The sequence below is a fragment of the Onychomys torridus genome, chromosome 3 (genome assembly GCF_903995425.1).
Source record: "Onychomys torridus chromosome 3, mOncTor1.1, whole genome shotgun sequence".
NCBI classification, from domain to species: Eukaryota; Metazoa; Chordata; class Mammalia; order Rodentia; family Cricetidae; genus Onychomys; species Onychomys torridus.
The window spans coordinates 66748177-66769438 of record NC_050445.1 but is presented as its reverse complement, the minus strand read 5'-3'; the positions used below and the strand labels follow the sequence as shown (position 1 = coordinate 66769438).

Below are 21262 nucleotides of genomic sequence, written 5' to 3'. Positions count from 1 at the left end.
GTCAAATTGCATATTTTCAATTAAAGCAGTATTGCCACTTTTTCCCCATTGCAGTAGATGTCAGCTTTCATCATCTATCTGTTACAGTTCGCTTATCGTTTTCTAATTATGTAGCTCATGAGTTTTCAGATAAACCTCCCCAGTGTGTGTCCACTTGTGAGTCTTTGAGAAACACTCATACCATAAGAATTTTTTTTGGCAACTTATTGAGAAAAGTATTGCAATTTCTTCTTACAGATTCAATAGATATGTAAACATTGGTAGCACTGATCATTTGTAGAGCTGGGAGACTTTAGCTTTCTTAATATATCTTTTCTGCACGTTATTTGCCTAAAGAACCCTTATTAATACAACTTATAAATTTGGAACTCTCAGAACTAAGTTCTGCTAAACAGATGAAGTAGCCAGGAGATTCTAGTGTAGTTCTGATTTTGTTTAGTGATACTTTATCAGATCTATAGCACAAATGCTTTATTTTCAATATGCATTATTTTATAATTACTAACATGTTTAAAAACATAGAGACTACATATGTTCTCCTCAAACTTTGTATTAACCTTGACCTTGTATTCGTGAATCTGAATTACATTAGTGTTGTTTAACTTTTAAAATGGAACATTTGAATTTAAGTCATGTGTTCTTTTCATGTCTATTTAACCTCTTTATGTTTCCTATAACCTACAGGTCTTGCAAGAGCAAAATCCGTCCCTAGCCACACGTACTCCAATGAAGTGGTTACCTTGTGGTATAGACCTCCGGATGTTCTCCTGGGCTCTACAGAGTATTCCACCTGCCTTGACATGTGGTAAGAAATGAACACTTAAGCTAATCTGTGTGCCCTGCTTGGTCTGGGCCAAACCTAGACAAACGTCTAACAGTTTGGAGGGAGATCAGTTGTGCAGGAGTGTTGCCTATGTGTGGCAGCCTCTTAAAACCTGGTTGGGAGTGGTACCTCATCAGAGTCTGCTCCAGATGGAACCTTCTAAGCATTCTTGATGAACAAGGTCAAGGGTTGTTGTTTATTTTTTTTCCCATCAGTACTGTAATTTTCTCTGTAAGGTTGTAATTTATTGTTTTATTTTATAACAAGGAAGCATGTCTCTCTAAAGACCAGTAGATTAAGAAATAACATGTAATGAGTTTATACTTAATACATAGCTCTGGTAATTGGTTTGATTGAAAGTTATTGATAACAGTTGTCCAAAATGAAATGCCTTGAGTTTTTTTAAAATATGGAATCATTTCAGGAGAGTATCATTTCATAAAGTAGTTTGCCAGCTGCTAAAATATTTTTAGTGTATTTGAATAATTGGTAATATTTGCTGCATACTTGTTAATACTGACAAACTACTCTGCATTCCCAATTATGTGAGATTTAAATGTCATAATCATCAAAGGGAATGAATCTCATTCTTAACAGTCTGAAGAGAGTCACACATGGCCACTGAGCATAGCTTTTCTTTTTCCAGATTCATGATTGGATCTAAAGTAAAATAATTCTTGTGGTTTGTGGCTGTTTTGTAAAAGGGCCATCATTCTTGAATGATTATGCCCCTGTATTTAGAATTTAGCTACATGATCATATAATGTTTATGGCTTCAGTATGTATTATTTATCTTCCTCCTGTGCAGTTACTTCTTGGTTCTACCCCCTCAGAAATCTTGACTTTTAAAAATTAGGAACTTTATTAATGTGTGTTTAAGACACCCCTTGCTGTATGGTTTGGTGCTCTGTGTAGCCACTGACGTCATCAGCATCTCTTGTACATGTTGCTATCATTGTAGAGCTATATAGCTTTCAATAAAACTGTAAGAATCTAGGCCATCAAACACCTAAAGATTGGTTATCATAAATTTGTATGCCTTATCATAAATCTAATAACATTTTAAAGATATTCTAAAATCCCAAGAATAAATATCACCATCTATTGCTGAGTGGCTGAGTTAATCCATCTTTTCATCACACTTGCTGGCCTTGGCTTTTTAATGGCTATTTACTTTTTCTGTAGTTAATATTTTTCCCTAAGGATAGGCCTATCTTTGGACAACATAGATACTTAGATCCTTAATTATAGTGAGGGAAAGTTAGAAATAGAGGCCAGTGCACACACTAGGGAACCAGTTAGTTGCCTTCTTAATCACTTGCTATTTTCTGCTGTTAGTTCGGAGTTGCCTATGCAAATAATAATTATATCACCATCTCTTTCTATTTATTTTGCATATGGAAATTCTTAGTTGTCTTTCAATGAGTTCGGCTAAGGTCTCTACTAATAAAATGTGTTTTGAAATATTTGTGGTGTGGAGCCAGTTTTGTCTCAGCTGCTTGGCAGTTTAGTCAAGACTGTACTCTCCTCACCACAAGAAGCTGTTTTTCCTGTGCCTCTGGCTCTATGTTGGCAAAAAAAAAAAAAAAAAAAAAAATTTTCTTCAAGGGACTAGGGACATGACCCAGTTATGAAATTCTTGCAAGTGTGATGACCTAAGTTAAGCATGGTAGTACATGCATGTAACGCAGCCGGGAGGGTGAGGAGGCGGGCAGGACACTGGGGCTCAACTTAGCCAAATCAGTGATTTCCAAACTCAGGGGGAGACCTTGTCTTAAAACTTAAGGTAAGCAGCAAGGACACCATTGACTTTGATACACATATATGTACCAACACTCATACATACACACACTCACACATATGTACAGCACACAAACATAGTGATGTTTAATAGGTTGTGCTTATTGCTTAGTTGGATGGCCTGAATTCAGTTCCCCAAACCAATGTGCAATTGTGAAAATGCTGGGCAGGCAGATCCCTGAGTCACACTGTCCAGTCAGCCTTATTTATTTGGAGAACTCCAAGCCAGTGAGAGAACTGCCCTCCTCCTGCAAATGTAGAGAGCTTCCAGAGAAACAACACTCAAAGCTGACCTCTGGCCTCCAGATGCGTGCATACTCACACACACACTTCAGTACACACATACATCTATACACATGTGTGCACACTCAGATTAGGGCAGAGGAAAATGATCCTTATAGCACCAAGTACAGGATGGCTCTGACTTTGTAATATGTTTGTTTCTGGCATACACTGTCTTCTCGTCTGCCCTACTTCACCCTAATCTGTAGAGGGAAGTTTCTCCAGTCCTGCCTGGCCCAAGGTTTGAACAAATCTCTCCTACCCTTGGTCCCACAGCCGCTTATGAAATAATCACTCAGAGGCTTATATTAATTACAAACGGTATGGCCTATGGCGTCAGCTTCTTGCTAGCTAGTTCTTTCATCTTAAATTAACCCACTCCTGTTGAACTATATGTTGCCACTTGGCCATGGCATTACCAGTCTGCTGGCGTCTTGTTGCTCCTTCAGTGGTGGCTGGCATCTCTTCCGACTCCACCTTCTCTCTGTATCTCTGCTTGGAGTTTCCACCTGGCTATAAGCTTTCTTGGCATAGGCACAAACAGCTTTATTTATTATCCAATGGGAGCCAAACATATTCACAGCATACAGAAAGACACCCCACAGTACCACCCCATGTGTGTGAGAGACGGTTTGGTCACTTGCTGTCAATTTGCTTTGAACAGAGACATAATAGAAGCATATGAAGAACCCTGTTACTTAAGAGGAAGGGTAAATCTAATAGAAAACAGTGGACCCCAAATGCCCTTTTGTCACCATGCCGACAGTATTCATTGCCAGACACAAATAGCAAATGTGTTAGGTTTGAGCTTCCTGGGCTTATTTTCAGTTTACTTCCAAGCCCTAAAATCTATGTTATGTCTATGCTATGCCTGTCACTCTGAATCTGATTTCAATCCAAGCAATTTTCTAAAAGCTGTTTTGCTATTTTGCAATCAGGTAAAAATGTATGTGTCTTTCCCACAAGAGGGACATTCACAGGGCGCTGATTTTTGCATAATCAATGGCATCGATGCAGGATATTCAGACACCTGGAAATGGGGTTGTAATTGAGTCATGGCTCAGCTGCACCAAAAGAAATCCAAATATTAACCCAGAGACAGCAGCAGGGAGGCAGGTGGCAGGAGTGTCAGGCTATTTTTACAGTTCGTTTACTGTCCTGAGGCTGGAGTAACTAAAAACTGATGATCCCTTCACAGTGTTAAATAGCCACAGGCACTAAAAATATTAATGAAGACACATATGCAATAACACTGTCAGCGTGTGATGAAAATCAGAGCTGGCACTGTTAGGAGCTTCTCCTGGAGGTCGCCAGCACCATGGCGATGTGTGAATGCAAAGTGCGACTTAAGAACTCACCGAGGTTGTTTTGATACCTTTGTTTCCCATCATAAATGAAGATTAAATTGAACATTGACTCTTGTAAAATGTCTATTAATGCTTGGTTTTGTAGCTCCTTGAAAGTCAAAGCATGGGAAAGCATTGCTAAGCTTCTAAACCAGAGAGACTTAGGGGATTCTGAAGAGCACAGGAAGGGAAGCATGGACATGGAGGCAGGGTATCTGTGTAGTTCTTCATTTGCTAGAGATTGCTGCTCTTTCTGCAGAGCTGGTCTTTTAAATAAACTTATCTTCCTTTCTACATGCTCAGAGCTGTGTTTGCAGCTGCACACATCTCTAAAGCAGAACATTGTTGGGGATTATTTTACAAGATTAATTTTTAATATCGGGTAACTAAATTATCTGTTATTAATAAATGATTATCTCATCAAAGGCATTGTGCTTTAGAGGGGGCCTGTGGTACCAACTACAGTGCCCCCCAACACAGTATGCAAAGAATGATGGTATGTCAAGCGCTTCCTATCATCTTTTTTAAAGCTAATTAACATATTAACTATGCTTGTCAAAATGTGGCGCAGATCATTTATAAATAAGCCTGTCAAACATAATGAGGTTGCATATTAAATCACCCCATCTCTATTACATCTCTGATTTAAGATTAAAATTAATTTATTTAACATTGTAGCAGCTGGGTGGTTAGGAAAAAAATCTGTGCTAGTCATAATGTATAGGAAAATGTCTGCATCAAAATTGATTTTTAATATATTAGAAAGAATATTGCCCATTTATTAAGTATCATAAAGCCATTTGGCATTGCTTTATATTACATAAGCTCATGGTCATACATATTGGTGACATCCAATGTTCTGCCATCATCTTTACTGATCTTTCTGTCTTGAACTAAAGCAACTTATACAAAAAAAAAAAAAAAAATTCTTAAGGCTGGGGCTTATTTACCATTGTTTTAAGAGAAAGAACCATAAGTGAACCTTCCTACACCTGCCACCCTGAACATAAATTTATTCTATGTGAGGTCTATGTTAATTTAAAAACTTGAAGAATGATAATAATAATAATAATAGATACTTTTATTGACCATAAACTGTATCTAAGCCCTGCTATTCTTTTAAATTAGTTCCCTATTATACAACAAAATAAACAGCACTCACAAAGTGACATAATCAAGGTCACATGGTGAGTAAATAGCCAGTATTCAGTCTAGGGCAGAGTCCTCAGCACCCTTCCTTACAACAACAGTCTGTACTCTCTCATAAGATGATACGTAAGAAATTGCTCTTCTTTTACTACTAATGTAGCTTTGAAACACAAACGAAGTACTTGATAATACATTCTGCTTCGATCCATGTTAGGTCAGATATTTTGGGTGCCTCTGGTTCTCACGCATGAGTCTGTCTCTCCTGACAGCTTTATTCCAATAGCTTCTACTATATAATTTTATTCAAGGAAGACTTTAAAAGAAAAGCCAAGACATGAATCATTGAATTGTACATTTTCATGGTACTGCTGTCTATGCTGACATACATTTTCCCAGCTCCTAGTCGTTACTCATTTATCACTTTCTGCTAAAGTGAATACATCCATTTTTTAAAGGAGTGCTAAGTAAGAGTGAGAATTGTCATTCCGGAGCTACGGCAGAGTCATCTCTCTGTCAATGTTGCTTGCATGTTTTCTAATTATTGCAGTCATAAGGCAAGGAAGATATGAAATAGTCATTGTTAAATTTAATAGTTCTCTAGTAGCTCTTAAGCAATGCTCAAATAATGCATGAGCTGACTGACTTGTTACATCCACTAACAGGGGGATGCAATGGAGCAGAAGAACTGGGACAACCACAAAGATGCACATGTTCCTAGTGGGTGGTTCTGAGTTCATTGCAACTAATGAGGCCTCTTAAATTTGTGTCACAATATAACTCATCAGCATACAATGACACCCTTATGAGTTAATAATTCTGCAAGGATAATAGGTATGGAGGATCTAACTGTGCCATATGACTTAGAATACACTACAGCAAAAACTGGTCCTTTGTTTCAATCAGAAGAGATTTGCTATATTTTAGGGTTTAAATCACACCTTTTATATATATATATATATATATATATATATATATATATATTCACATGGCAATGGACAACCGATTGCTGTGCTCTTCCCTGGGGAGGACCACCTCTTCTTCCAGCTTTACTCATCTATGGTTCTTTATGTCATGTTGAAACCTCTGTAGCCTTTTCTCCATTCAGTTTCCCATGTCCCTTGGTGTCCTCCTTTTTCAGGTCACCTCTGGACAATCATGCTGGTGAGACTTTACAAGTATAACTTCTGATGTTACTAGGAGACACAATCTCACAGCAAAATCACTGATCCTCTGGCTCTTACCCTCTCCCTCTTCCACAGTGATCCCTGAGCCTTAAATGTGGTACTGTTTTCTTGTGTACCCATATAATTCTTTAAGTTTGTCGTCTTTAAGGAGTACATTGTGTTAAATCTTTGTGTGTATACATTTTAAAGACTTATTTATTTGTAATCTCTGTGTGTGTGTGTCTATGTGAGGATATGCCATGGATATGTAGATGCATATAGAGGCCAGAAGAGGTTATCAGATCCCCTGGAACTGGAGTTAGAGGCATTTGTGAGCCACCTGCTGGGAATGCTGGAGAGCAAAATAGGTTCCTTTGGAAAGGCAGAAAGTGCTTTCACAGCTGAGCCATATCCAGCCCCAGTATGCCGTGTATAGTAATCACATCAGGAAACCAACAGTGCCATCTGTATTTGTTACTATCCTTAGTCCTGTGGCCAAATCCCTGACAAGAAGTTCAAGAGGAAGTCTGGGCAGCAGGGGTATAAGGTCACATTCCAACTATAGTCAGGATGCAGAGAGCAACAGATGCAGATGCTCAGCCTGAGTCCTCCGTCCATGACGTTGTGGGCACATTTAGGATGGTCTTTCTCATCTCACTTCAACTAATCTAGATAATCCCTCACAGATGGGGCCAGAAATCTGACTCCAAGGTGATTGTAGATACTGTCAAGTTGACAATCAGTGTTAACCACAGTCTACTCCTTGTCAACTTGACACTTTGGCATGCACATAATTAAGTGATATATGAGCATGTATATCATAATATATGTTATATGATAGCATAATTTACAGATGAAATATATCTTTTATATAATTGATCATGCCTTCTTTTCCTCTGATTTCAAATGGAAGCTTTCTTCAAGTATGAAAATAAGAGGGATACTTACTTGGCCCTTTGCTTATTTTTGTAAATATGTTATTGTGAATGGAGAGACCAGTTGACCCTTTGTTCTTCATCTATCCTTGAAGCTTAATCTTCATTGTAAATTTGACTAGATCTGGGGTCACTCAACAGACACACTTCTGGGCATGTCTTAGAGGGACTTTCCAGTGAAGTTTCACTGAGGAGAGAAGATCCACCCTGAATATGGGTAGTGCCATCCCATAGGGTGGGGACCTGAAGAGAATATAAAAAGAAAGAAAGGAGCCCTGTGCTAGCATTCTGTGCTCTGAGGTGAAGAGTCAAGGCCTAGAGCTCCTTCTGCCATCATGCCTTCCCTGTCATGATGGATGGCAACCTCTAACCATGAGCCCACATGTCCGCTTCCTTACTGAAGATGCTTCTTGTCCAGTACAGATCACGGTAATCTGTGGTGGTATTGTGTTCCCCAAAATATTGTGCACCCTAATAAATTTATCTGGGGTCAAAGAACAGAACAGCCAATAGATACAGAGGCTAGAAAATAGTGGCACACATGCCTTTAATCCTATCATTCCAGAGGCAGAAATCCCTCTGGATCTCTGTGAGTTCAAGGCCACATTGGAAACAGCCAGGCATGTTCACACATGTCTTTAATCCCAGAAAGTGAGCCTTTAATCCCAGAAGTGATGGCAAAAAGCAGAAATATACATAAGGCACGAAGAACAGAAACTAGAAGCATTTGGTGGTTAAGCTTTCAGGCTTTTGAGCAGCAGTTCAGCTGAGATCCATTCTGAATGAGGACTCAGAGACTTCCAGTCTGAGGAAACAGGATCAGCTGAGGAACTGGTGAGGAGAGGTAGCTGTAGCGTGTTCTGTTTCGCTGATCATACAGCATTCACCCCAATAACTGGCCTGGTTTGATTTTATTACTAAGAACTTTTAAGATTCCTGCTACAATAATCAGAAAAGTTGCTAATGAGGAACTGTGTGAGAAAAGCCTGGACTTTCCAGTATGAAATCCTACAAAATCAGTATTGGAGGCCTGTTCTTGGTACTTCCTCAGAAGCTGATGATGGTAGATGTCATCTGTAGATCAGGATAAGATGAGAGCCAATGATCTCACAGACCAATTCACACACTTTTCAATAGATTCCTCTTTGTTCCTCTCAACACCTCCCCATTTTCTGCTCCAAATTTTACCATAAGTCTGAAGCTGTTTTTGTTCAGTTTAATGTATTCTGCTGGTGTGTGTTGAAGAAGAGGAGAGGGGTGGTTAGAAGAAGCCTACCTGGCAGTTAATCTTTTTACAAATTCCTAATCCTGCACCCAATTTTCGTCTGCAAGATCCATCTTCACAATGTTTAAAGCCTGTGTCTCCATGTGCTTAGCCTTTGTAAGTTGCTAAATGAAAAAGCTCTCACTGTAACTTGGAATTATTGCTGTCTGTAGTCTGCAAAGACCACCACAGATTCACGCATGTCTGAAAACAAGTTCTCTCTCACCCACATCTCTCACTCACCCATGTGTGCCTTCTTTTGTGTGTGTATTTAATTTTATTTTCCCAATCAGATTCATTGGTCTCCTTGGAGAGAAAAGAAGAACTGTATGTTTTACTGTATGCCCCTCTCTTATTGATAATTCAATACTCATGGCTTTAACTATGAAAAGCTGCTAGAGTCCTTGCCGTGGATAATTGTTAAGGTGGCCCTGGGTCCAAACTAGTGAAACAATATAACATTGGGGAAAACTTTGTGACTGCCAGCCTCTAGGTGTAATGGCAAAAATGGATAATTCTTACTACTTAATTGTTAGTGAAATAAAAATAACTTTATATAAGTAAGTAAACTTTACAAGAAAACCATATTTTGACTTTTGAGCCAGTTATGAAAGGAAATAAAATATAAATTCATTTTTTTGTTTTTTGTTTTTGTTTTTGTTTTCCAGGACAGGGTTTCCTCTGTGTAGCTTTGCGCCTTTCCTGGAACTCACTCTGTAGCCCAGGCTGGCCTTGAACTCATAGAGATCTGCCTGCCTCTGCCTCCCGAGTGCTGGGATTAAAGGCGTGCACCACCACTGCCTCGCTAGATTCATAATTTTTAAAAGATAAATATTTTCTGTGAGTATAAAGAATCTACTGAAGAGGATGGTCCTTTGGATTTATATCCTGTATGAATCCAATATGAACTTGGTGTTAAAACAAGCAAAAATATCCATGATGCCCAGGACCTGATCCTGGTGCCATATAAACACAGGTGTGTTAGTGTATGGCTGCTGTCCCAGGACTTGAGATGTTGAAATAGGAGAATCAGAAGTTCAAGTTCATATTCTTTCTTTCTTTCTTTCTTTCTCTCTCTCTCTCTCTCTCTCTCTCTCTCTCTCTCTCTCTCTCTGTATAATTTCCTTTTATTACTGTTAAGTAATGCCATTGGAAGAATAAAGAAAATAATGCAATATTTCTTCAAGATGTATTTTATTTTATTATATGAGAGTTTGCATACCTATATGTATATGTATCACATGTATGCCTATTGCCTGCAGAGGTTGGGAGAGAACATCTGATTCCCTGGTACTGGAGTTAACAAATGATTGTGAATTGCCATGTGGGTTCTGGGCATCTCTGCAAAAATATCAACTGTTCTTAACCACCAAGTTATATCTCTACAAAGCAACAATTTAAAAGGATTAAAGTAAAACTTAACTAAAATAACCTACCAGTGGTCAAGAAACAGCTTGTTAAATTCCATTAAAATACTCAGAACTTGGGGTATGTGTTGGGCACTTAGTGATTCCCCAGAGGCGGGGTCTGAGTAGTGTTTTCTGGGGCGCATGTGGGTAGTTAATCTTTGACATGACAGTTTGTATTCTTTGTATTCCCATGTGAGATGAGAGATTTGGTGAGTGAGATGCTTATCTAATTACATTTCCTACAGAGCCCAGCAAAGCTTTTTATCATTCTTCCTGATTGATAGTTCAAACAGTTCCTCCTTTATTCCTAGCTTTTACCGTATTTGCTTTTACAAATTGAATACATTCATAATCTAATGAAAATTCAACAGATTAAAACTTTATTATGGAAACTATATAAACTTATAAATTTGTCATGTTTTATTTAACACATTTAACGTAGAAGCTGCTTTTGAGTTAAGAGACACCGTGAAATCAATTTATAATTTTAGTGTTGTTTTATGACCATTTAGGACCCCCACGCCCATCTGGAGATGTTTATTATGTTTCTCACACTGTTTGATGGTGGTACAGAAACAAAACAGAATACAGAAGACAAAAGCATCTCTATAATCCCAGGGTATCCCCACTCCCATGAAGATCTCTATTCTTCTTCCATGAATCTACCCATTCATTCATTCATTTGTTTTGAATATTACTTGACAGAATAGTCAAGAGTGTAAGGAAATTGATCCTGCCTGTAAACAGCAGCCTCCTGCATTAGTCTGTTGTCCCCTGCCAGGTTCCTTCAGCCAGTTGCTAGTCTGCATAAATGACATTCCAGGGGAAATGCTGGGCAATGCTCCAAAAATCTCACAGCTTTTTCAAAAAAAAGTGGACATGACACTTAGTGAAAAGGGTTCTTAACTTCATATTTTGTATATATTTTGTGAGTTACTAAATGATTCTTAAATATCACCTTCCCTGTCACATAAATTAGTGTGGCACCATTGTAATATTCATAATTCAGCCATGCCATTTGATGAAGGCACCTGCATATCAATATAACATATAACATAAATTGAAGTTCAGCATTCTCCTTGTAGAAGAATAGTTTCCATGGAATTTTTAGTAGTTTCCCTTTGTGATATACTAGATACAGTTTCATGGGGGGAAAAAAAAAGAGGCTTAAAAATGTCATTTGCTTGGATCTTTTAAGATGCCCATGAAGAGCCCTCCTGCCCCCCCCCCCGTACCTTCCTGTGTTATTGTACAGGAGTTAAAACATTTGCTGAGAGAAGCCTTAAAAAATAGCTTCCTTATTCTTCATCAGCCGTAAATGAAGCAGAAGTCAAAGACATTCAAGCTTCAGAATTGATTTTTCTTGCTCTGCCTGGTTTCTGCTTAATCCTTTGAGGAATACCATCGTTGGTTGTGTTTTAAATCACTTCCTTCATTAATTGCTCTAAAATACAACATGTATTTTCTTGCTGTTTGATGTAATGTTTTGCATTTTCTGTCTTGCTTTCCTCAGGGTAGGCTGCAATTGGGGCATTTCCTGCTCACTGTAAAAGGTTACTGGTTGTCAGCAGTCTGATGTCCCTGGTTATCTCTGTGGGTAACCATCATCCATACTCATCTTCTTCAAATATTCAATCACTGTGGTGTGCTGAGGGCACTCCCAGTGGTGGTACATATTATTTTCTAGCTATCATTATGTCACCTGGATAGAAAACAGAATTCTCATCTTAATATCCTTTTGTCTGACTATGGCAAGCTCATCTAGACATACTGTTGTAACTGGGGTGGCAGCAGAGAATAATGAAGTGGTCATCCACCCAGGACTCAGGAGTGAAGCTCCTAGGCCTCACACTGGAACTGGACATGTACTTACAAAATGCAACTAAGTCAAAGACAATTAATTGAGGCATTGCTAAAGTTCTTGTATCTCTTAAGTTTTAGCTTTCAAGTAATTCTGATTGTTAAATGAGACGTTTCCATGGCAACTGCCGGAGTTCCTTTGGGGTATCTTATAAAAAAAATTGGAGTGGTGGTATTTTAGGAGAAATTAATGATTTTTTAAATTTTTTATCTTATACTGTAATATTATCAATCAGACACCTCCTTTGTCTCTTCAGACTCATTTATGTCAGTGATTGACTCATTGATCAACTCACTCTTTTTAAAAGCATTTTCTGAATACTTTACTAGTCCATGTGCTGGCCACATGAATGAGGAACATCCACCTTGCATTCAAGAGCATGTTTATTACACAAGAATATAGTTGTCACAGTGGTAATTCTGAGGGAAAGAGTAAAAAATGTATCCTTGGAGAGTGCTCGGAAGAAGTGGAGGCACAAAGACACTGCCCAGTGGTCATCCCCAGCTTAACTTAAGAAAGCCATCTATCGGAGTTAGGTTACTATTGCTGTGATGAATCAACAGAACCAAAAAGCAAGTTGTGGAGGAAAGGGTTAGAAAGTCAGAACAGGAACTCACACAGGGCAGAAACTGGAGGCAGGAGCTGATGCAGAGGCCATGGAGGGGTGCTGCTTCCTAGCATACTTCCCCTGGCTGCCTCAGCCTTCCTTCTTATAGAACCTAGGACCACCAGCCTAGGGATGGCACCACCCACAGTGGGATGGGCCCTCCACCATTGATCACTAATTAAGAAAAGGCCCTACTCCTAGATCTCATGGAGGCATTTTCTCAGTTGAGGTTCCCTCCTTTCAGATGACTCTAGCTTGTATCAAGTAGACATAAAACTGTCCAGCACACCATCCTTCTAAGTTGGCAATGCTGGGTGCTTACCTGGAAGAGGGAATCACTAGGACATAAAGTATTAGCTCTTGTGGATAGAGATATCAGGTAGCAACCTAGAAACTAGTGGGGGAAAGGAGGGCAGAGAAGAAAGAGCAAGTGCCCAGAGTTAAGAAGAATTCTGAGGCTAGAACAACTGAGAGTTGACTGTATCCCAGGACAGGTAAGGTCTTCAGTGATTCTTGGATTTATGGCTGGGAACTCTGAGATGCTAAACAGAAAACTAAAAATAAACAAGAAAACCAAAATATTTGTTTTTCCCCACTTGATTAAAAATGCTACTGATAAAATTCAGACATGTGCATGTTCTTGAACGTGTATGACAGAAGTTGTTGTTGGAGCATATGGAGCACATGGCACGTAGGTGCAGTGGGGCCCTTGTTTCTTGTGGCTCTTAACTGCATATGTAGACTCTGGTCTGAGACCCACAAAACCCCTCCAGGGCCGACCTGAAACTCCATTCTTCAGAACCCATTCTTTACTTTTGCTTAATTCTTATTCTGATTTGCTGGAAATGTAAATACATCTTGTTAGAGACATAATTTTATGAAATGTTTGAAAATGTAGTGCCATTGTCCTTTTTACTAAAATTCTATTGTATGGAATTGAATTTTTCACACAGAGATTTTCCTCTCAGTCTAGGGCTTTTCATTTCCATGGCCTGAGAGCTAAGTTTTCCACAGAAGTATTTGACAAAGATATATTGTGCCTGTCGGTGCCTAATGAAGCGCTGAACACAGTAAATGGGGAGTGGCACTTCAATCAATTCAGTCCATAGTACCCACCAGCGCATGCAGAAATGTCACTTTTTAATCTTTCATTTTTCAGCGACAGATGCCAGGATGAAAAGATCACATCTGTGATGTATAAGAAATTTTCTTACAGGGTATAATAAAAATAAGTTGATTTTTTCCCTCCTTTTTTAGCCCTTTATATGCTGGTTTTCTGGAGAGCAGAAGTTGGCCTGCTTTGCAAGGAGATACATTTCTTCAGAGAAAAGTGGGATAAATATATGGTCACCTCAGTGCACAAAACAGATCCAGCTTTTATTAGATAATGGTATATTTCAGCGAACCGTAGCTAAATAAAATTACCTGCTAGGTTAATTAACGAGGAAGCTTTCTGAGTTAGTGTTGAATTTAAATTGTTTCACATTTAACCTGATTTAGTTTAGTAGTCCATTGTTTGTTTTCTTTGGCCACAGCTCTAATACATGTTCATAGGATGTATAGACTCACCCAAACTGCTTTCAAAACAGAATTAAGAAGATTATTTTAGATTCATTCTTGCTTTGCAGTGTCTGACTTGAAGAACACCCCCCATCACTTAGGAGCTTGTTAGAAATTCAGAATCTCAGCCTCAGCCCTCACCTGGTAAGCCAGAATCCAGGTTCTGATAGAACCCCCAAGACCCACATACACATTTGACAAAGCTGCTTCCCATCACGCTTTTGGATGGACATATGGGCTAAGGGTGCCAACATAATGTTGAAAGGGAGAAAGGCAAAGCGATGAAGTTGCACTGACTTCTGGGTCTGTTCATCTGCTTGCCTCCTTGTCTTGGTCTGAAGTGCTCTTCCCAAAGGTTTGAAGCTGTAGATCATTCTGGAAAGCTGTGAGTAAGTATCTGGGCTGATTTGGGGGCCTCCTGCAGCGTGCAGCTGGAAAAGCCTTCATGCAAAGGTACAGCTTCTCCCTGCTGTGACATGGCAGTTCAGTGTGTCCCCAAGGCCTCTGCACAGAAAAGGCACAGGCCCTGCTTGGTCAGGATTCCTCTTGGACTTGGCAGATAAACCCAGCTACATGACACTGAAATCTTCACTTCTCCTTTAAAGATCCCCTACATAAGAAATATCAATGTTTGCTGATAGATAAAAGTAGAAACAAAATATGTAACATTTTCAATTCTGAATTAGACCACACTGTAAAATGTTAAAGTCTTTCTGCATTGTTTACTGAGAGTGAATCAAATACTTGATTTGAAATTTATTGAAGGGGAAAACACTGTTTTAGTTTTTTAACTGTTTGTGCTAATACTAAAATTAGATTAATGTAAACTAAAGAAGTAATAATGCATAAGTACTATTTCCTTTCTTTTAGAGATGACCATTTATATTATGCTTGGAATCAAATATGCTGGGTTACAAATATGATTAGGTCCTCCTACCTAATTTTTTCCCTTTGTTTTGGGATAGGGTCTCATCGTGTAGCCTAGACTGGACTTGAGCTCATGATCCTCCTGTATCAGCCTTGCAAGTGCAGGGAGTATAGGCCTGTGTCACCACATGATAACATAAAATCTAACCAGGACTTTAATAAACAGGTATTTCAGAATGCATATCAGTAGGTAGTTTTGGTAACCTCACTTCATTCCATCCATTTTTGGGGTTTGGTTATATAATCAAACACAAGGGTCAAGAGAGACAAAGATGCTCAGGGACAGAATACAACATACACAAATAGCTATGAGTTCCTCGGGTGAGAGCTGCAGCTTAGTAAAAACGTGTTAACACAGAGTTTAAATGTGAGAGCTAAGAGAGATGGAAGAATTTGACATAGGCAGTGTGGCATGGGCTCCTCGCAGAGAGTTGCAGGTGTCTAAGCACTAGTTATAGATATCATTGCTTAGATTTTAGTTACATTTCCCGTCTTGTTCTTCTTGTTCTGATGGGTGGAGCACTTTGGATCAGATTGTAATCTGATAAAATAAAACCGGAAGCTTTTGAGGTTGCACAAGGGATTTCTAGAAAACTGCCTGGTTTCGGCTGGGAAGCATGGCCCTAAGCAGTTGTTTACTGTGCTGGAATTCCTACTTAGCAGCTGTGGAGAGGCCTCTAACCAGACTCTAGGGTCTTTCCTTCTCATGTCCCCTTACTTTCCCATCTTCTTCTCCTGCTTCACTATGAGATGATGCAGCCAAGGTCAAGGTCCCTCTCTAGAACTTGTACCTAACTCACTCTCTCTCTCTCTCTCTCTCTCTCTCTCTCTCTCTCTCTCTCTCTCTCTCTATCTCTATCTCTATCTCTCTCTATCTCTCTCTCATAAGGCTGCTCTACTTTGTGTATTTCATGATAGGACAACAGCAAAAGAGCTGTACATGTCTCCAGTATTTAGTACAAGGAGGAAAAGTCATAAGGTATAGTTTAAAAACAATGGACCCCCTTTATCAACATACAGGGTCAGTGATGGAGGTTATAGGCATAGTAAACGCAGATAGAAAAAAAATCTGGAATTGTAGATCCCAGCAACTGTACATTTACAAACAAAGTTCAATTTAATAGACTGGATCTCAGCATTTATTTTATAACATAAATGCTAATGTTTTCAAGAAATGAGATATTGTTCTCCCCACATCTTCTAAACAGAAAACAAAAACTCTTTGTGATAATAATAGCTCATGGAGAAAAAGTCTTTTTTCACTCCTAACCAACTCCCAAGCCTACCATGTTGGGACAAAATCTTCACAGAACTGGTTTTCAAAGCATCTCCCTGTTTGTATTTTCTCTGTGCCTCAACTGTTACTAATTTACTACATCTTTAACCACGGGATGTTGATCAAGGATGCACAGTGACAGAGAGGTATGATCCAGACACCTCTCCACTAACATGGTGATGGGTTGATGGCAATACAGTAGATTACTGAGGAATACTGAGAGTGAATATCAAGTTTTCTCACCACGGAAATAGGTATGTGAAATAATACAGATGTGGATTATCTAGATTTTACTACTACACACTCCTATTTCAGAGCATCATGTCATATACGTGTATGTGAATATCATGTATAACATATAATATACAATAAACAATATAATATATATCATATAACAATTATTATAAATATATAATTATCATATTATTGATGTATTATATCTTTATACATCACATATAATTATATATTATTATATGCTTTAATATACCAATACAAGTAAATAAATCTGTGAGGAAATTAAATGGTTCCTTTTCTCAGAAATCACAAGAAAATACACAGCAGGTAGGAGTTGGCCCATGGGCCTTTACATTAGTTTGTACACGCATACCCCAGCCCCACCCATCCAGACAAGGAGCCCACATTGTCCTCACTGAAATTGTTCTAGAACTGAGAAGAGTGAGGTGAAGTAACAACTAGTGATTGTAATGGGATCTACCTTGAAAGTTATGTCATTTATTTCCTTTTAAATTTTAATTTGTTTATTTTGTTTTCATTCATATGGATTTTTTGCATGCATGGATGTCTGTGCAGCTCATGCATACAGTGCCTATGGAAGCCAGAGGAGGGCATCAGATCTTCTGGAACCAAGGTTAACAGACAGTTGTGAGCTGTCATTTGGTTGCTGGGAGTAGAACCCTGATTCCTCTGGCACCTGGATCCCCTGGAAAAGCAGCCAATGCTCTTAACCACTGGGCCATGGCTTCAGCCCCTCTGTGATTTCTTAATCAGCACAAATTGAGTATCTGTTGATATGTCCAACTGTCAAGTTTCTTTTGCTCAGAGTAGTAGAAGAAGGGTGAAGAGTTTCTAGCTGAGGAGTGAAACAAAAATGTCATAGAAATAAATTTGACTTCTTGAAGCATGAACCTAATTAGTCTTATCCATAAAAGCCAGGAGTCAGATATCAGATAATAACCTGAAAGATCAGAGAAGCAGAGGAGCAGCCACTAGAGACTTCTTACCTCTATGAATCTTTAGACCACAAGGGCAGAGATCCTGTCTCTACCCACCTTATCATTTCCTGTCTCCACCTCCCAAGTGCTGGGTTAAGGTGTGAGCTACCACTGCCCAGCTTTGATGGTTAACTAGTGGCTAACTCCACCCTCTGATCTCTAGGCAAGCTGTATTTGTCAGAACACAAAGAAAATATCACACATTTCCCCCCTTTTGTCTAAATAAGAAGCGAAAGTTTTAACCAACGTAGGAAAACTATATACAATAAATCAATAACTACATACAAATATTACAGGAAATAATTACATTAACAATGTCTAGTCCATTAACATTTGACAAATTCAGAGAAAATACTCCATTATCTATCCTATCTTGGTAAGTCCAAAGTATTATACCTTATCCACTTTCTATCTTAACTTGTATTACCAACCCAAAGTTTTTATGTCTCCCAACCTTATACACTTTTCACCTCTTTAGTGAGTTTCTTTTCTGAGACTGGTAACAAGGAAAACTATAACTATCTAGTCTTCAACTCCATCACAGACCTGAGAAGGTGATACTATTACCTGAGTAAACCTGAAGTGCAGAGCAAACAACTTCCAAAATTAAGAAATGACAGAAATCGCTGGCTGCCTAGACAGTCACTCAAGGTTCTGCAACATTGGAACATTCGTCTTTGCCCTGCAGGTCTGGAATATCTGATAAAATTTTCTGTGGAGCAGAATTTTTGAAGGGCTGTCCTGCCTCATCTTGGCAAAGTTCGGCAGTCACTTTCTTTTCTGTCTTCCTTGTCCAATTTGGACAACATACTGTCAGCAGTCAAGGCAAGGGCAGTTTCTTGCCTAGGGGCTAACTTTTGCCACAAAGAAAATAAACTCCATATGGAGTTTCTTTGATGCCCATCATCTTCTCTGAAGTAGGTTGGTACTGCCAAGAAAAGACATGTCTCATTGTCATAAAATAAACAAACAAACACAAACTTTATGTTATTAAAACATCTTAAGTACCATATTCTGTAGGTTCCTGAAGTGTTTGAAGACCACCTGCCTATCTAAAATATATCTTTGACCTTGAAAACATATTTAACATGACTCCAAGTTTGTACAGTATGTTCTAACAAAAGTAACCTTAAATGTGTATCAAGATACAAAAATCCATATCAATGTAAAATATTTACAACTATTAATTGCATTTTAGTTTAAACATAGATTCAATAATCACTTTTTTATCCTATCATTTCTATAACATATATACAGTATGATAAAAATAACATCAAATTTGTATCAATATACAAAAATTCAAACCAATGTAAAATATTTAGGACTAGTAGTTGCTGTTTTGGTTTAAAAATAGATTCAATAACTACCCTTTTATTCTATTTCTTTAACTCACCCCATTTTTTTAGAACAAGATCCATGAATCTAATCTCCTTTGCTCATCTCTTTTCCTGACTATACCAATAACAACTTGTAACCAACCCTCCTACAGCTTGTAACCAATTCCCCTAAATGGTGAAAAATATCCATAATCCACTGAATGACCAAAAACTGCCCACCCCACCTCTTGGGAATATGGGTGTCATGTTTTTAAAATTACTTCCTACTGTCTGGGGGTGGTAGCATCTTTTGGAAATCCTGGGGAAAGAAGAGATAATTGTTAAGTTCTGGGAGAGCTAGCTGTTTTATTTTTTATCCAGTCTTTGTGTGATGGGGAAGTCCTGGCTAGACTAGTCTGTGAGGCTGGATGATCTCAGCTAGCCACCTTGAAATTGTCCTGAGCAGTGTGTACTCCAAAGCTGTACTTTAGGTTGTATGGGTCAACTTAGTGGTGTTACCGTAATCCAGATGGAATCACCATGTGGGGCCCCATCCTCCTTTTGGAGACTTCAAAGTTTACTGTTAGGCATGGTCATGATTCACTACATAAAACATTTTAAATGTCATATGTAGCAGATCTCAAAGAGGTTAAAGGACCATAATTTGTTATATACATCCAGAACCTCTGGCTGTTTCTACCCTTTCTTCACTTTTCCACACAGAGCGATATATCAACAGCACTTAGTTCTCTCAAGATCCCCCACTTACTAGATTCTGTTTCCTCTGCCTGGAATGCCCCATGCCCAACCCCATGTTGTTCCAGTATCTCATAGTCCAACAGGCTCAAACTCTCTAGCCTTTCTAACCTTCAATCTCTAGCTCCCCTAGCCTTCCACACTGACTGTAGTATGTCCTCAGATACTGTTCTACGTCATCCTATGGACCTGTGTAACATATGCTATAGTAAAACTGTCATGTTTGTGTGTATGGGAATGTGATATAAATTTCCTAAAATTGTCAATGATCCTTAAATTTTATTTGACCTTACCTATGTGGAGTGAAGTGGGAAAAAAAACAACTTTTTTGTCCTTGAACTATTAAAGAAACTAATGTCACATGCCAGAGAAAAGTATAAATCATCTTTTTATTATCTTATTACAAAGAGATATTACTGGATCAGAGTAGATTTCAGTAGTAGAACACTTGCTTAGAATGCGAAAGTCTCTGAGTTTGATCCCTAACACCAAATTGGATGAGAGAAGAAAGGGTATTGTGCTGGGGTATATCTCAGAGAAAGTCCATTTGCCTGATAAATACCAAGGCTTGACTTTGAACCCAGCACTATTAAAAACAAACAAAAAAGGAAGGAAGAGAAGAAAAGGGGAATGGATATGTTAAAGATATTTAAAGGTACTATGAATTTACAGTAGATTACCCTATCAAACTGGAGAGAGGAATGGAGCAGTTTTTCTTTGACAGTTCAAAATTATGATTATTATTGCTGATTATTCCCACACTGTAGATTATTTTTCAGCATCTACAATCATGTAATTTATTTTGACTAAGTTTATTTGAACTCATTTTTATACTCTATTTTTATGTCTAACTTTGCATTCCTTCTTCACAGTGAATACTACCAAATTATATCCAGGCCTGAAAGGATACTTTCATTGCTCATTATGGCAAAGAATTATCAATTATGTTTTAAGTCCTATTTTAAATATATTTAATTTTTAGTTAGTGTATGTGGGAGTGAGAGTGCCTATCTATACACATGAGCATGGTGCCTGTGGAAGCCAGAGTCTTCAGGTGCCCCTAGAGCTGTAGTTATAGGCAGTGGTGAGCCAGACAATTTGAGCACTGCAACCAAATGCAGATCCCCTAAAAAAAACAATATGTTCCCTTAACTGCTGAGGCTAATCTCCAGCCCCCATGTATTTTAGCTAGTGATGTTAACTAGAATCTACTATTTTACATTTTAACTCAAAAAAAGCATCCACATACTGATGACCTAAGATAAATTTGTAAAACATGAGTTTCAAAAATTTGAAAGCTATGTGTACCTGGTTGACTGTGTAAGTTACCTTAACCCGTTGAGTAATCCTAAAGTCAGATTTCAGTAAATTGAATCATATGAAATCTATTAACTGAGCCTTTGTCACCAAACTGTTGTTGTAAATGGAAGTTTCTGTCCCATCAGCAGCTCCCAAATACCCAGCAGCTGCTTCCCAAATTACCACACAGAGGCTTAATATTACTTATAAATGCTCAGCCAGTAACTCAGGCACACTACTAATTAGCTCTTACACTT

At 38.5% G+C, this 21262-nt stretch overlaps 1 protein-coding gene across 6 annotated transcripts in view; it reads left to right on the top strand.

The window, feature by feature from the left end:
* The window catches only part of Cdk14 (cyclin dependent kinase 14), a 484889-nt gene that overhangs the window by 332711 nt on the left and 130916 nt on the right, over window positions 1–21262 (top strand). For all 6 annotated transcript variants that reach the window (XM_036182828.1, XM_036182829.1, XM_036182831.1 and 3 more), the window contains one exon: window positions 685–805. In XM_036182828.1, coding sequence (XP_036038721.1) covers window positions 685–805 — 121 coding nt within the window. The remainder of the gene's footprint in view (window positions 1–684; window positions 806–21262) is intronic.